The sequence below is a fragment of the Coregonus clupeaformis genome, unplaced genomic scaffold, assembly GCF_020615455.1.
Source record: "Coregonus clupeaformis isolate EN_2021a unplaced genomic scaffold, ASM2061545v1 scaf0278, whole genome shotgun sequence".
NCBI classification, from domain to species: domain Eukaryota; kingdom Metazoa; phylum Chordata; class Actinopteri; order Salmoniformes; family Salmonidae; genus Coregonus; species Coregonus clupeaformis.
In genome coordinates, this window is record NW_025533733.1 from 307501 (window position 1) to 325000 (window position 17500).

General features: G+C 48.1%; 1 protein-coding gene across 2 annotated transcripts in view; it reads left to right on the forward strand.

Annotated features, from left to right (window-relative positions):
• The window catches only part of LOC121530948 (gamma-aminobutyric acid receptor subunit beta-2-like), a 71075-nt gene that overhangs the window by 689 nt on the left and 52886 nt on the right, over positions 1-17500 (forward strand). For both annotated transcript variants that reach the window (XM_041836359.2, XM_041836350.2), the window contains exon 3: positions 354-421. In XM_041836359.2, the coding sequence (XP_041692293.1) occupies positions 354-421 (68 nt within the window). The remainder of the gene's footprint in view (positions 1-353; positions 422-17500) is intronic.

Here is a 17500-nt window from a genome sequence, read left to right on the forward strand (position 1 = left end):
AATAAGACATGCTAGCCTATTCTGTATGGAGAAGACGGGTCTCTAACTTGATGATCGATTCTATTCGCAGCGGGTAGCCCATGGAACTTCTGGTTGCCTATCATTCTGTCTGAAACGAAAATCATCAAGGGAGTTCCAAATAATGATGCTGATGATTATAGTCATTTTAATTGACGATGATGATCATTAAGACTGCATAAAACATGTATTATTTACATTGATGATGAGAGAACATGGTGATCTATCATTGACAGCAACCTACTGGTAGAATAACGGTCACCAAATTCTTATTTCCAATAGGGACAGAAATAATCCCGTTCTCCTTTAATAACTTGCTTTTCTTCGCTGCACAGGTGCGCCGGTGGCAGTGGGGATGAACATAGACATAGCCAGCATAGACATGGTGTCTGAAGTCAATATGGTACGTCAATCCTTATTATTCTCAGTATGCCTGGCTGAGTATATTCGTATAGACAAACCTATAACGCATTGTCATCCATGTTTGACAGGGAACTTAATGCACGTCACGTTCTGCATTATGGTGAATTATGGTAATGACGTGGGGGAGTCTGATGATAGTTTGATTCTATAAAGGAATCGATTCTCGTGTTGAATAGTGTTCTATCATTCAGTGGGCTTGAGCTCCGTCTCAGGCTCTGCATTTTGATTTTTTTTCGGCCATGGATGGTTGGTGTGTGTTGGTTCCCATTTGAATTCAAAACACACGCTCACTGGCGCACTTGTACGGACATCCTTGCGAGCACAATCAAGGCTGATGCTGTGGCGTCTTCTCTTTCTGTTTCTTGTATCAAGCCATTGACTGCTATCATTTTGTTTGACAGAGGCGCGTTATAACGCCAAATCAAGACGATTAAGGGAAAAACAGAGCGAATTCCCAATTCCAATTTTCTCTCATAATACAAAATGATCTTCAACGTGATTGCGCCGCGCGCTCCTTTGGGAGAGGTATCTAGCTCGAGCTTCACTTCACTTTGAAGCGCGAGGGGGAGCGCATCATCAGCTACGTACATTATCCCCCTTCCCTTGTCAGATCATTACATAAATATTTGGTTAATAATATATGTCTGGACATACAATGGTATTTACCAGGGTATTTAATCGAGCTCCACTACACAATGTTATGAATGAGTCCCAAATGGCACCCTTTTCCATTTGTAGTGCACTACTTTTTTATTCCAAATATAGTGTACTACTTTTGACCAGAGTCCTATGGACCCTGGTCAAAAGTAGTGTACAATATAGGGAATAGGGTGTCATTTGTGACACACAGCCTCTGTCTCCATGCTGTATAAAACCATTAGGTGCACAGAGATGGTATGAAGAGGATCTCTCTCTTTCTCTCTTCTCTCTCTGTGCTCTGGATAAGAAATAGGCATCTTATGTAACACTGTATCAATGGTTTGCTCTGGAGGAGGCTTGGAGGGGACAGAGGCTGTTCTGTTCTCTTTACGCAACTGAATTCATATTTGATCCGTTGTTGCATTTGGCATGTTTTTTTGCAAATATTTAATTTAATTTATCTGAGTGTACATTTTGCCCAGATAAGACTTGTGTGGTAAGACAGTGCATTATGTTAGTTGGTTAGATGGCTTGGTTGGTTAGGGCTTTGATGCTGGAAACACAGTGAGTTGTGTGTTGGTGTGAGGTTTGATTCCTGTGTGGACCATGTGTACTGAATCACTGAGCTTGCTATAATGCTATAGGTCGGCCTGGATAAAAGCATCATCAGCTGAATTACCATAGTACTTCCCGTGAGGAAGGGATGTGGAAGTTCGTTTTGGTTAAAGAGGATGCAGCTAGGATGAAAGGGCTGTGGGGGTCCTCTGGGATGTCAACCACTACTCCCCTCCCTTCTCTCCTCCTCCCTCCCTCCCTCCCTCCTTCTTCCCCTTCTTCTTAAATACCAGGCTGCCTGGCTGTGTCCTCTCTGTCTCTGGCCTGGATTTCTATGTAATCTACCTTTATCTCTCTAAAGGGTGATGTTACTTCAAAACTCAGAATCCACATCTACATGCATTCATCTGTGCTTCATACAGCCAGCCACTCAGTGTGTAACAAAACTGTGCATGAAAGAACGAACAGAACAGAACGGTGAATGGAGAGACAGAGAGAGAGAGAGACAGAGACAGAGAGAGAGAGAGAGAGAGAGAGAGAGAGAGAGAGAGAGAGAGAGAGAGAGAGAGAGAGAGAGAGAGAGAGGATGAGGACTGATGTCATGCCAACTCCCTGAGCTATGAGAACATTCATTTCGTTTAGTTTCACGGAGGAGAGAGAATTGGCTTGCAGGGCAGGAGGATAAGCATGGCCCTACTCTATCCCTCTCCTCTCCTCTCCTCTCCTCTCCTCTCCTCTCCTCTCCTCTCCTCTCCTCTCCTCTCCTCTCCTCTCCTCTCCTCTCCTCTCCTCTCCTCTCCTCTCCTCTCCTCTCCTCTCCTCCAAAACGGCTGCACAGCCAACGCATTTAGATGAAATGAAAACTGCCAAACATATTATCTCTCTCTCTCCCTCCCTCCCACTCTCTTTCTCTCGCTCTCTCCCTCTCTCCAATCTCCATTCCTCTCTCTCTCTCTCTCTCTCTCTCTCTCTCTCTCTCTCTCTCTCTCTCTCTCTCTCTCTCTCTCTCTCTCTCTCTCTCTCTCTCTCTGTCTCTGTCTCTGTCTCTGTCTCTGTCTCTGTCTCTGTCTCTCTCTCTCTCTCTCTCTCTCTCTCTCTCTCTCTCTCTCTCTCTCTCTCTCTCTCTCTCTCTCTCTCTCTCTCTCTCCATCGTCCCACACTTAGTCATTATTACCTTCTGAATGTGAATCCTCCTCTCATGGTTATGTAACAACCAACCTTCCTTCTAACAGCAGACAGGTTGGTGGTACTGGAGTTCCTCTCCTCTCTGTCTCTTCTAGAGTTCCTCTCCTCTCTGTCTCTTCTAGAGTTCCTCTCCTCTCTGTCTCTTCTAGAGTTCCTCTCCTCTCTGTCTCTTCTAGAGTTCCTCTCCTCTCTGTCTCTTCTAGAGTTCCTCTCCTCTCTGTCTCTTCTATAGTGCCTCTCCTCTGTCTCTTCTAGAGTTTCTCTCCTCTCTGTCTCTTCTAGAGTTCCTCTCCTCTCTGTCTCTTCTAGAGTTCCTCTCCTCTCTGTCTCTTCTAGAGTTCCTCTCCTCTCTGTCTCTTCTAGAGTGCCTCTCCTCTGTCTCTTCTAGAGTTCCTCTCCTCTGTCTCTTCTAGAGTTCCTCTCTTCTCTGTCTCTTCTAGAGTTCCTCTCCTCTCTGTCTCTTCTAGAGTACCTCTCCTCTGTCTCTTCTAGAGTTCCTCTCCTCTCTGTCTCTTCTAGAGTTCCTCTCCTCTCTGTCTCTTCTAGAGGTCCTCTCCTCTGTCTCTTCTAGAGTTCCTCTCCTCTCTGTATCTTCTAGAGTTCCTCTCCTCTGTCTCTTCTAGAGTTCCTCTCCTCTCTGTCTCTTCTAGAGTTCCTCTCCTCTCTGTCTCTTCTAGAGTACCCCTCCTCTGTCTCTTCTAGAGTTCCTCTCCTCTCTGTCTCTTCTAGAGTTCCTCTCCTCTCTGTCTCTTCTAGAGTTCCTCTCCTCTCTGTCTCTTCTAGAGTTCCCCTCCTCTCTGTCTCTTCTAGAGTTCCTCTCCTCTCTGTCTCTTCTAGAGTTCCTCTCCTCTCTGTCTCTTCTATAGTGCCTCTCCTCTGTCTCTTCTAGAGTTCCTCTCCTCTCTGTCTCTTCTAGAGTTCCTCTCCTCTCTGTCTCTTCTAGAGTACCCCTCCTCTGTCTCTTCTAGAGTACCTCTCCTCTCTGTCTCTTCTAGAGTTCCTCTCCTCTCTGTCTCTTCTAGAGTTCCTCTCCTCTCTGTCTCTTCTAGAGTTCCTCTCCTCTCTGTCTCTTCTAGAGTTCCTCTCCTCTGTCTCTTCTAGAGTTCCTATCCTCTGTCTCTTCTATAGTTCCTCTCCTCTCTGTCTCTTCTAGAGTTCCTCTCCTCTGTCTCTTCTAGAGTTCCTCTCCTCTCTGTCTCTTCTAGAGTTCCTCTCCTCTCTGTCTCTTCTAGAGTTCCTCTCCTCTCTGTCTCTTCTAGAGTTCCTCTCCTCTGTCTCTTCTAGAGTTCCTCTCCTCTGTCTCTTCTAGAGTTCCTCTCCTCTGTCTCTTCTAGAGTTCCTCTCCTCTGTCTCTTCTAGAGTTCCTCTCCTCTCTGTCTCTTCTAGAGGTCCTCTCCTCTGTCTCTTCTAGAGTTCCTCTCCTCTCTGTCTCTTCTTCTCAACATCTCTTCTTGGAGACTAAATGGCACCCTATTCCTTCTCAGGATTGCATATCTTAGTGACTGAGGTTGTGTACCAAATGGCACCCTATTCTCTCTATAGTGCATATAGCTTCAAACAGCCAGGTTGTTGGTTGCTCCTCTGTCTTTCTTCTTCTCAGATCTCCAGTCTTGAAGACTGAAGTTGCGTCCAGGGTTGGGGTCAATTCCATTTAAATTCCAGTCGATTCATAAAGCAAACCAAATTCCAAAACCTATTCCACATTTTCTAATTGAAAGGGTTAGGGTTATCCAGAAAGTTGTATTTGGAATAGGAATTTCATACATGCAGCCATAATGATTGTCAGGGGCTGATGTGGATGCGGTGTTGGAGTCAGGCGCAGGACACAGAAGCTTAGTCGATCCGACTTTTAATAGTCACAGAGGCAATAATACAAAAACAACGGGCCTCAACAAACAGGAGGCGAGCGATTACGCAAACTGTGCGTAAAGTGCGTAAAGCACGAACAACAGGAAAACAATAAACCTACACCAACGGACAGGCGTACAACAACACACAACTACAAACAAAACCAAAGGAAACTTATAGGTGACATAATCAATACATGATATGAAACAGGTGCATCAACCAGACAAAACCAAACAAACATAGAGAACATCAAACGGTAGCAGCTAGTACTCCGGGGACGACGAACGCCGAAGCCTGCCCGAACAAGGAGGAGGAGCAGCCTCGGCGGAATTCGTGACAGTACCCCCCCCCCTTGACGTGCGGCTCCAGCCGTGCGCCGACCCCGGCCTCGGGGACGGCCAGAAGGACGTGGAGCAGGGCGCGTAGGATGACTACGGTGGAACTCAGTCAGGAGGGATGGATCTAAAATGTCCCTCCTAGGCACCCAGCACCGTTCCTCCGGACCATACCCCTCCCACTCCACGAGATATTGTAGACCCCCCATCCGACGTCTCGAATCCACGATGGATCGGACTGAGTACGCCGGAGCCCCCTCGATGTCCAGTGGGAGGCGGAGGGGTCTCTCTTATCTCACTCTCCTGGAGTGGACCAGCTACCACCGGCCTGAGGAGAGACACATGGAACGAGGGGTTAATGTGATAGGCATTAGGCAGTTGCAACTTGTAACACACCTCATTCAATCTCCTCAGCTCTTTAAATGGCCCCACAAACCGCCGGCCAAGCAGGGCAGGGCGAAGGGGCAGGTTTCGAGTCGAGAGCCAGACTCGATCTCCAGGGGCGTAGACTGGACCCTCACTGCGGTGGAGATCGGCGCTCGCCTTCTGCCTGCAGATGGCCCGCTGCAGATGTACGTGTGCAGCGTTCCACGTCTCCTCCGAGCGCCGAAACCACTCATCCACCGCAGGAGCCTCGATCTGGCTCTGATGCCATGGTGCCAGAACCGGCTGATAACCTAACACGCACTGAAAAGGGGTCAGGTTAGTAGAGGAGTGGCGGAGAGAGTTCTGAGCCATCTCTGCCCAGGGGATATACCCCGACCACTCCTCCGGCCGGCCCTGGCCACTACCCACATCCTGGTTCACTCTCTCCACCTGCCCATTACTCTCAGGGTGATAACCTGAGGTAAGGCTAACCGAGACCCCCAAGCGTTCCATGAATGCCCTCCAGACTCTAGAGGTGAATTGGGGACCCCGATCAGACACTATATCCTCGGGAACCCCGTAGTGCCGGAAGACGTGGGTGAACAAAGCCTAACCGATCCACAACAACCAGAATAGTGGTATTCCCCTGAGAGGGGGGAAGGTCTGTGACAAAGTCCACCGAGAGGTGAGACCACGGCCGTTGTGGAACGGGCAGGGGTTGTAACTTCCCCCTGGGCAGGTGTCTAGGCGCCTTACACTGAGCGCACACTGAGCAGGAGGAGACATAAACCCTCACGTCCCTAGCCAATGTTGGCCACCAGTACTTAACACTAAGGCAGTGCACTGTCCGGCCAATACCTGGATGTCCAGAGGAGGGTGATGTATGAGCCCAAGAAATAAGCCGATCACGGACCTCGAGCGGCACGTACGTCCGACCCACTGGACACTCTGGGGGAGTAGGGTCGGTGTGTAACGCCCGCTCAATTTCCGCATCGACCTCCCATACCACCGGTGCCACCAGACAAGACTCCGGCAGTATGGGAGTGGGCTCAATGGACCTCTCCTCTGTGTCATACCGCCGGGACAGGGCGTCTGCCTTACCGTTCTGGGACCCTGGGATGTAAGTGATCTTAAAAACGAACCGGGTCAGGAACATGTTCCACCTAGCCTGACTAGGGTTCAATCTCCTAGCTGCCCGGATGTACTCCAGGTTACGATGGTCAGTCAGAATGAGAAAAGGGTGTTGAGCCCCCTCAAGCCAATGCCTCCACACCTTTAGGGCTTGAACCACGACTAACAGCTCCCTGTCCCCTACGTCATAATTACGCTCCGCCGGGCTGAGCTTTTTAGAATAAAAAGCGCAGGGACGGAGCTTAGGAGGCGTGCCGGAGCGTTGCGACAGTACTGCCCCAATACCGGCCTCTGACGCGTCCACCTCTACCTGGAACGCTAAAGCGGGGTCCGGGTGCGCCAGCACCGGAGCCGAAGTGAACAGGTCCTTTAGTTTACAAAACGCCCTGTCCGCTTCAGCCGACCACTGCAAACACACCGGGCCCCCCTTCAGCAGGGAAGTAATGGGAGCTGCTACCTGTCCAAAACCCCGGATAAACCTCCGGTAGTAATTGGCAAAACCCAAAAACTGCTGCACCTCTTTAACAGTGGTTGGGGTTTGCCAGTTACGCACGGCTGACACCCGGTCAATCTCCATCTTCACCCCTGACGCGGACAACCGATGACCCAAGAAGGAGATGGACTCCTGGAAAAACAGACATTTCTCTGCCTTGACATACAAGTCATGCTCCAACAGCCTACCCAACACTCGGCGCACCAGGGCTACATGCTCGGCTCGTGTAGCAGAGTACACTAGGATGTCGTCAATGTACACTACCACTCCCTGCCCATGCAGGTCCCGGAAGATCTCGTCCACAAATGATTGGAAGACTGAAGGAGCATTCATTAACCCGTATGGCATGACAAGATACTCATAATGACCTGAGGTGGTACTAAATGCCGTCTTCCATTCATCTCCCTCCCTAATGCGCACCAAGTTATAAGCGCTCCTGAGATCCAGTTTTGTGAAGAACCGCGCTCCGCGTAATGATTCAGTCATACTCGCAATCAGAGGAAGAGGGTAACTGTATTTCACAGTGATCTGATTGAGACTACGATAATCAATACACGGACGCAAACCTCCATCCTTCTTCTTCACAAAAAGAAACTTGAGGACGCAGGGGAAGTGGAGGGCCGTATGTATCCCTGTCTCAGGGACTCAGCTATGTATGTCTCCATAGCCGCCGTCTCCTCTTGAGACAGAGGATACACATGGCTCCGCGGAAGTGCCGCACCTGTCTGGAGGTTTATCGCACAATCTCCCTGCCTATGAGGTGGCAATTGCGTCGCCCTCGTCTTGCTGAACACGAGTGCCAAATCCTCATACTCAGGGGGAATGTGCATTGCGGGCACTTAGTTCGGACTCTCCACCGTGGTCGCCCCAACGGAAACACCTAAACATCGCCCAACACACTGGCCAGACCAGAGGTGTGGGCACGCCTCCCCTTTCCCATCGGCGCAGGGTGTTCATCACCTCCTGCATGGCGGAGCCGAGTTGCTGGATCCTGGCGTCCTGGCAGCTGACCCGATCCTCCAGCGACTCGGTCGCCGCCGCTGCTCCTGCTGACTCCATTGTATGGTGTGTTGTTCTGTCAGGGGCTGATGTGGATGCGGTGTTGGAGTCAGGCACAGGACACAGAAGCTTAGTCGATCCGACTTTTAATAGTCACAGAGGCAATAATACAAAAACAACAGGCCTCAACAAACAGGAGGCGAGCGATTACGCAAACTGTGCGTAAAGTGCGTAAAGCACGAACAACAGGAAAACAATAACCCTACACCAACGGACAGGCGTACAACAACACACAACTACAAACAAAACCAAAGGAAACTTATAGGTGACATAATCAATACATGATATGAAACAGGTGCACCAACCAGACAAAACCAAACAAACATAGAGAACATCAAACGGTAGCAGCTAGTACTCCGGGGACGACGAACGCCGAAGCCTGCCCGAACAAGGAGGAGGAGCAGCCTCGGCGGAATTCGTGACAATGATTCTCTCTGTCTTCTTTCCAGTGGATTTTTGTGGTTCTTTCTTTCATCATTTTTCTCTTCTTTTATTATGAATGAGTCTGGCTTCAGCTTGCCATTTCCTTCATTTGCCTCTTCGGCCAAAGTGCAACTGCAAATCAAACCATGCCTTATTCAGTAGGTGGGGTAGAAACTCTGGAGAATATTACCCATATCCTGTTTTGAAACAGTTGCCAGATCGATGTTTATCCCGTTTTCTGACAGCCATTCCAGAAAGCACTTTACTGCCCAGTTGGTTTATAATATAATAATAATAATATGCCATTTAGCAGACGCTTTTATCCAAAGCGACTTACAGTCATGCGTGCATACATTTTTACGTATGGGTGGTCCCGGGGATCGAACCCACTACCCTGGCGTTACAAGCGCCGTGCTCTACCAATTGTGATACAGAGGTTTGTCTTGATGTAGCTAGCTTTTTCATTTCTCTCCGTTTCTATGTGGTCTATATCAGCGGTACTGATTTCTGCATGTCTAACATTAACACTTAGGCCCAGGTTGATGGTCCACTTGCTCTTCTTCTTTGTTTCATGTCTTTAATATCCTCCTCCTCCTCCTCTTCTTCTTGTTGGCACCATTCTTCAAACGTTAGTGGATAAAACAAATCAAAAGTAACTTTAAAATCATCCATGGTGAGTTACAGGTGCTAAGACTAGTAGTTGCAAAAGTAATAGTGGTAGTGGGTTGCTAGGTAACAACGTAAACGATGTCACTTTATATGAACGTGGCCATGTTGTCTCATACAGTGCATTCTGAAAGTATTCAGACCCCTTGAAATGTTCCACATTATGGTACGTTACAGCCTTATTCTAAAATTGATTAAATCGTTTTTTTCCCCTCATCAATCTACACACAATACCCCATAATGACAAAGCAAAAAGGTTTTTAGAAATGTTTACTCAGTACTTTGTTGAAGCACCTTTGGCAGCGATTACAGCCTTGAGTCTTCTTGGGTATGACGCTACAAGCTTGGCACACCTGTATTTGGGGAGTTTCTCCCATTCTTCTGTGCAGATCCTCTCAAGCTCTGTCAGGTTGGATGGGGAAAGTTGCTGCACAGCTATTTTCGGGTCTCTCCAGAGATGTTCGATCGGGTTCAAGTCCGGGATCTGGCTGGGCCACTCAAGGACATTCAGAGACTTGTCCCGAAGCCACTCCTGCATTGTCTTGGCTGTGTGCTTAGGGTCGTTGTCCTGTTGGAAGGTGAACCTTTGCCCCAGTCTGAGGTCCTGAGCACTCTGGAGCAGTTTTTCATCAAGGATCTCTCTGTACTTTGCTCCGTTAATCGTTCCCTCGATCCTGACTAGTCTCCCAGTCCCTGCCGCTGACAAACATCCCTGGGGGCCAAACTAATCCATTGTTTCCTATCAGGGTCCTGGGGCCAAACTAAACCATTGTTTCCTATCAGGGTCTTGGGTCCAAACTAAACCATTGTTTCCTATCAGGGTCCTGGGTCCAAACTAAACCATTGTTTCCAGTCAGGGTCCTAGGGCCAAACTAAACCATTGTTTCCTATCAGGGTCCTGGGGCCAAACTAAAGTGTTGGTCCATTGTTTCCAGTCAGGGTCCAGTCAGGGTCCAGTCAGGGTCCAGTCAGGGTCCTGGGGAATCAAACCAAAGTGTTGGTGCACATTTTTGTTCTATCCCGGCAGTAACACCTCCCTGGTGCTGCTCACTCACCCAGACCCCTTAGTGCTGGAAGATCGGTGACAGGGTCTCAGCTTTACATAGCTGTTAACACACACACAAACACACAAACACACACACACTCACACAAACACACAAACACACACCAACACACACACACAAACACACACACACAAACACACACACACACACACAAACAAACACACACACACAAATAACACACACACACACACACACACACACACACACACAAATACATACACACACACACACACACACACACACACTCACTCACACAAATACACACACACACACACAAACACACACACTCACATACACATAAACACAAATACACACACACACACAGTCATCAGACTGGTGAGAGAAGAGGGTCTGGCTCCACACAGCTGTATACATGGCATGTCCCCTAATTAGAACAGGAACAAACGCCTCCGGTGCAGAAAGAACTCTCTTTTAGTCAGGCCTGATTGAAGCTGTAGTGGTACTTTTTATTCAGCTGTGTGTGTGTGTGAGTGTATGTGGTGTGGTGGGGGTGGGATGGATGGTGTGTGAGTGTATGTGGTGTGGTGGGGGTGGGTTGGATGGTGTGTGAGTGTATGTGGTGGGGTGGGGGTGGGTTGGATGGTGTGTGAGTGTGTGTGTGTATCCTAATTTGTGTCAGTGGATGTTTGTATCTGTGTGTGTGTGTTTGTGTGTGTGTGTGTGTGCGCACATCAAATTAGGATACACACACACACACAGGTGGCCTTTTAGAGAAGCTTCAAAGGTCAGCTGTGTTGTGGTCAGCTGTGTTGTGGGGCGATGCAAGCCTGTAGGTTGGCCAGCCTGCGTCCGGGCAGCCCTGCCAGCCGGGTCGCATCACCCTGCCAGCCGGGTCGCACCGCTCTGCCAGCCGGGTCGCACCGCTCTGCCAGCCGGGTCGCACCGCTCTGCCAGCCGGGTCGCACCACTCTGCCAGCCGGGTCGCACCACTCTGCCAGCCGGGTCGCACCACTCTGCCAGCCGGGTCGCACCACTCTGCCAGCCGGGTCGCACCACTCTGCCAGCCGGGTCGCACCACTCTGCCAGCCTGCATTCGGGCAGCCCTGCAAGCCGGGTCGCACCACCCTGCCAGCCGGGTCGCACCGCTCTGCCAGCCGGGTCACACCACCCTGCCAGCCGGGTCGCACCACTCTGCCAGCCGGGTCGCACCACTCTGCCAGCCGGGTCACACCACCCTGCCAGCCGGGTCGCACCACTCTGCCAGCCGGGTCGTAACACATGGTGTAGCATGCGGGGATGTGTGAAACTCACTCAGCAAGAAGTGTCCACACTTGCACCGCTGAATAGCTAGCTTTTCACGTGGTGCCGCTGGTAAGACTGGAGGGTGGTCATGGGCTCGCAAGGCAGAGGTCCTGGTTAGGTTGCCTCGGTTTGAGACGAATTAGGAGGAAGCTGTACAGCTGTGTGACGTCTGTTACGAGCGCACACACACAGACACACACACACAGAGCACACACACACAGAGCACACACACAGACACACACACACACACAGAGCACACACACAGACACACACACACACAGAGCACACACACAGACACACACACACAGAGCACACACACAGACACACACACACAGACACACACATACAGAGCACACACACAGACACACACACACACACAGAGCACACACACACAGAGCACACACACAGACACACACACACACACACACAGAGCACACACACAGACACACACACACAGAGCACACACACAGACACACACACACACAGAGCACACACACAGACACACACACACAGAGCACACACACAGACACACACACAGTGAGCCAGTGTCCAGGTGGCCAAACCAGCCGGGTCTCCATGACATTAGAACATGGGGCTAAAGGCTCAGGGGGAGTCAGGGGAGAGACCGTGCTCTGTGCTCTGTGCTTTGTGTGTGTGTGTGTGTGTGTGTGTGTGTGCTCCCTATCTGGCCGTGTCGTCCCTCATCTCTGTCCTCCCTCCTGACTCACTGGTGTCAGTGTAAATGGAAATGTGGCTCAAATGTGATATTATGATGACCAATTTCTGGTACTTCTCCTCTCCTCTCCTCTCCTCCCTACTCTCCTCCTCTTCTCTCCTCCCTTCTCTCCTCTCCTCTCCTCCCTACTCTCCTCTTCCTCCTTCGCTCCTCCTCTCCTCCCTCCTTCTCATCCTCCTCCTCCTTTCCTCCGCTCCTCCTCCTCCTTCCTCCCTCCGCTCCTCTGTCATCTTACAGTTTTCTACAATCACTTTGGCACTAATTTCAGAACCTTGACATCATTTTTCAAAACTCTAGACACAAAACTCAAAACGGTCATCACTTGTAACACAGGCTGTCCAATGTTCAAAACATTGCATTGTGCATTCATATCTTTAAATAAATCTTGCACTTGCACAATCATTGGTTCAAAAAACTAATTTATTGTGAAATACCAATGAAACGTTAATTTAGATCACCCACACACAAGCAACCGATAGTTTCACAGTGTCATTGTTCGTACAATCATGAAATATTGTAGTACAAAATAGGTGATACATGTTTTATTATGGTACTACATGTAAATACATCCCTGTAAAAGTACTGCAGTAGTAGAGAGAATACTACAGACACAGTGGAATCATTGAACAAAATCTGAAATATATTGATGAAAAACAATACAGTACTGTAAAACATCAAATGCAGTGTTCTTCAACTTGCTTGTACTGTAAAAAGAAAAACATAGGAGTGATTACTGTACTTCTACATTTTCATCAACTCTGTCTTGTGGATTTTTGGCCACAGGTTCTCATCTACATCACAATGGATGTTTTCATTAGCCAAACATCTTGGAAAAAACCTTCGGGCATGGCGAATCCAGGCCTGACACTGGTCTGCCGTGATGTCATTGCATGCGTCATCCATGGCCTGGAGAAGAGTGACTTGTTCATGAGGGCGCCTATCATAAACCTTCCATCTCTATGTGTAGAAAAATTCCTCAATCGGGTTAAGGAAAGGAGAGTATGGGGGTAAATACAGGGTGGTAAATTGTGCATGGGCCTGAAACCATGCTTGCTCGGATTTCATTGGACACTCTTTGCTGTTGCTGCCGCTGTCTTGGTCCGTGGCCTTGTCCTCTACCACGTTCCCCCACACCTCAAACGAGGCCCACGACCACCTCTCAGAAGGGGTGCTTGTCCCCTGCCATTCCTTTGACCAACACGTCTTCCTCGCTCTTCCTCCCACCACTGCTTGACCTCTATTGTGACCTGGATCACCTGCCGGCTCCATGTTACGGTACGTATCGCTATATTGTTGCAAGTGGATCCCAATCAATTCTTTATATACTCGTTCCATAATGTGAACTCAATCATCAGTAACAAGTTGGCAGAATTGGACAAGCAATCACAAGGGCCTTCATCCATACAGTGCATTACTGTCAATACTGTAAATAGTCTGAAAAGGTGGTACATGGGACCATAGAAACGGTGTCTGATAAAGAATGATGATGAAATATTACATCCATAGATAATGTAGTCTAATTGGTTCATGCTCCACGCTAATTGGTGACAATGAATCTCGTTATCTTGAAACTTTCATGATCTAAACTATTGTTTGTCTGTTTCCATACAACTATGCATTAAGAGTAATGCAACAGTTACTTATCATTTTGAGCAGTTGTATCAATTGATAGTTGGCTAATTGTAATGAAATGAATAGACACTCATCTGAAATGTAATGTGTGAATTGCCTTTTGAAATAGTAGTACTTTGATGTTAAGTTGTGTCATATTGAACAGGTGATTTTTGTTAAATGAACAAATGATCTTAGTTTTATGTGTATTGTATCCAAGCAATTGAAAAAAAGTGTTAGAGTTTTGAAAAATGTGCATTTTCATAATTGGTTGTGAGTTTTGTGTCTAGAGTTTTGAAAAATGACGTCAAGGTACTGAAATTAGTGCGAAAGTGATTGTAAAAAACTGTATTGCTCTGTTGGGATCTGGCCCTTTAGCATTGTGATCTTGTTTTCACAAATATACACCGTTGAGGTTATGTGGTTGAACGGTTGTAAGGTTGTGAGGTTATGGGTTGAACGGTTGTAAGGTTGTATGGTTGTGAGGTTATGGGTTGAACGGTTGTAAGGTTGTATGGTTGTGAGGTTATCGGTTGAAAGGTTGTAAGGTTGTGAGGTTATCGGTTGAACGGTTGTATGGTTGTGAGGTTATGTGGTTGAATGGTTGTATGGTTGTGAGGTTATGGGTTGAACGGTTGTATGGTTGTGAGGTTATGTGGTTGAATGGTTGTATGGTTGTGAGGTTATGTGGTTGAACGGTTGTAAGGTTGTATGGTTGTGAGGTTATGTGGTTGAACGGTTGTAAGGTTGTGTGGTTGTGAGGTTATGGGTTGAACGGTTGTAAGGTTGTATGGTTGCATGGTTGTGTTGTTTTCTGGTTGTTCAGTTGTGTGGTTGTTCAGTTGTGTGGTTGTTCAGTTGTGTGGTTGTAGGGTTGTACGGTTGTGAGGTTATGTGGTTGAACGGTTATAAGGTTGTATAGTTGTGAGGTTATCGTTTGAACGGTTGTATGGTTGTGAGGTTATGGGTTGAACGGTTGTAAGGTTGTATGGTTGTGAGGTTATCGGTTGAACGGTTGTAAGGTTGTATGGTTGTGAGGTTATCGGTTGAAAGGTTGTAAGGTTGTGAGGTTATCGGTTGTAAGGTTGTATGGTTGTGAGGTTATGTGGTTGAACGGTTGTATGTTGTATGGTTGTGAGGTTATGGGTTGAACAGTTGTAAGGTTGTATGGTTGTGAGGTTATGTGGTTGAACGGTTGTATGGTTGTATGGTTGGGAGGTTATGTGGTTGAACGGTTGTATGGTTGTATGGTTGGGAGGTTATGTGGTTGAACGGTTGTGTGGTTGTGAGGTTATGGGTTGAATGGTTGCATGGTTGTGTGGTTGTATGGTTGTGTGGTTTTCTGGTTGTTCAGTTGTGTGGTTGTTCAGTTGTGTGGTTGTAGGGTTGTATGGTTGTGAGGTTATGTGGTTGAACAGTTGTAGGGTTGTATAGTTGTGTGGTTTTCTGGTTGTTCAGTTGTGTGGTTGTTCAGTTGTATGGTTGTATGGTTGTGTGGTTTTCTGGTTGTTCAGTTGTGTGGTTGTGTGGTTGTAAGGTTGTAGGGTTGTGTGGTTGTATGGTTGTATGGTTGTATGGTTGTGTGGTTTTCTGGTTGTTCAGTTGTGTGGTTGTGTGGTTGTAAGGTTGTAGGGTTGTATGGTTGTTCAGTTGTATGGTTGTGTGGTTTTCTGGTTGTTCAGTTGTGTGGTTGTGTGGTTGTATGGTTGTGTGGTTGTGTGGTTGTAAGGTTGTAGGGTTGTGTGGTTGTAAGGTTGTAGGGTTGTGTGGTTGTATGGTTGTAGGGTTGTATGGTTGTTCAGTTGTATGGTTGTATGGTTGTGTGGTTGTGTGGTTGTGTGGTTGTGTGGTTGTAAGGTTGTGTGGTTGTGTGGTTGTATGGTTGTGTGGTTGTATGGTTGTGTGGTTGTATGGTTGTGTGGTTGTGTGGTTGTGTGGTTGTATGCAGTTCATTTGCAAAGTGGATAACAAGGAGGGGTAGAATATGGTTGTTTTCAATCTGCCCTCCCCATTTCTCCTAGCTCGCTTTTTTATGCTGGGTGTATTCGATGAACAGTTTGTGTGCAAGGGTTATTCCTCTGTCTCTATCCATTAATTAGAGCTACACGTGGGCTACCTGCTCCTGCGCTAGTTGGTTCAGTTGCTGTTCAAACGGACTGCCAGACTGCCAGCACTACAATACTGTTAATTAGTGTTCTGTGAATTAACAGATTTAAAACAAGCAGCTGTGGTTGAGATTAATTAGTGGGGCGTGAGTGTTGTGTTCATTACCATCATTACCCTGACAAGCATTATCTCTTTACATCACTTAGTTATTTAGGAGGGAGGGCTGGGATCTGGCTATGAAGGTCAGACAGATAGTTAGTTTGTTAGTTAGTTAGTTAGTTAGTTAGTTAGTTAGTTAGGAGGGAGTGAGGGCTGGGATCTGGCTATGAAGGTCAGACAGATAGTTAGTTAGTTAGTTAGTTAGTTAGTTAGTTAGTTAGTTAGTTAGTTAGGAGAGAGGGATGGAGGGAGGGGTGAGCGAGGGAGGGAAGAAGGGAGGACTGGGATCTGGCTATGGACCTCAGATAGTATGGAGGGAGATGGCCAGAGGGAAACACAGCCCCTATTCCCCATAGGGCTCTGGTCAAAAGTAGTGCACTATATAGGGAGAAGGGTGCCATTTCAGACACACGCCTAGATTAGGTCTGTTATATGGGACCTTATTCTTTATAGAATGTAGTGTACTATGTTTGACCGAGCCCCATAGGTCTCTGGGGCTGTATATATCAAGGGTCAGAGTAGGAATGTTGATCTAGGATCCGGTTTGTCCCCCCATGTCCATGTAAAAAATGCAAAACTGATCCTAGATCAGCCACTCTTACTCGGATACATACGGCCCCTGCCCTGGTCAAAAGCAGTGCACTATATAGGGAATAGGGTGTCGTTTGGGATGCAGCCCTTATGCCTAGTGTGTGAATTAGCATCCATTTTGATCGTCTTGTTTGTTCTAACGACCGATTTCCTGCTCCATGTTATTTTCAGCTTCTGGTGGGAAAAGTGAGCTTGTGATATTTTTTACTCGCTGTTGCTATGACAACGCGGCACTATGTTTTTTTTGGGGGGGGTTTGGTGAATCAAGAAGGAAAGAAAAAGGAGACAACACCCTGTCGTTCTCCGCCAACATCAAGGCGGTGACCCGCTCCTGCAGGTTCATGCTCTACAACATTCGGAGAGTACGACCCTGCCTTACACAGGAAGCGGCACAGGTCCTAATCCAGGCACTTGTCATCTCCCGTCTGGACTACTGCAACTCGCTGTTGGCTGGCCTCCCTGCCTGTGCCATTAAACCCCTACAACTCATCCAGAATGCCGCAGCCCGTCTGGTGTTCAACCTTCCCAAGTTCTCTCACGTCACCCCCCTCCTCCGCACACTCCACTGGCTTCCAGTTGAAGCTCGCATCCGTTACAAGACCATGGTGCTTGCCTATGGAGCAGTGAGGGGAACGGCACCTCTGTACCTTCGGGCTCTGATCAGTCCCTACACCCAAACGAGGGCATTGCGTTCATCCACCTCTGGCCTGCTGGCTCTCCTTCCTCTGCGGAAGCATAGTTCCCGCTCAGCCCAGTCAAAACTGTTCGCTGCTCTGGCACCCCAATGGTGGAACAAGCTCCCTCACGACGCCAGGACAGCGGAGTCACT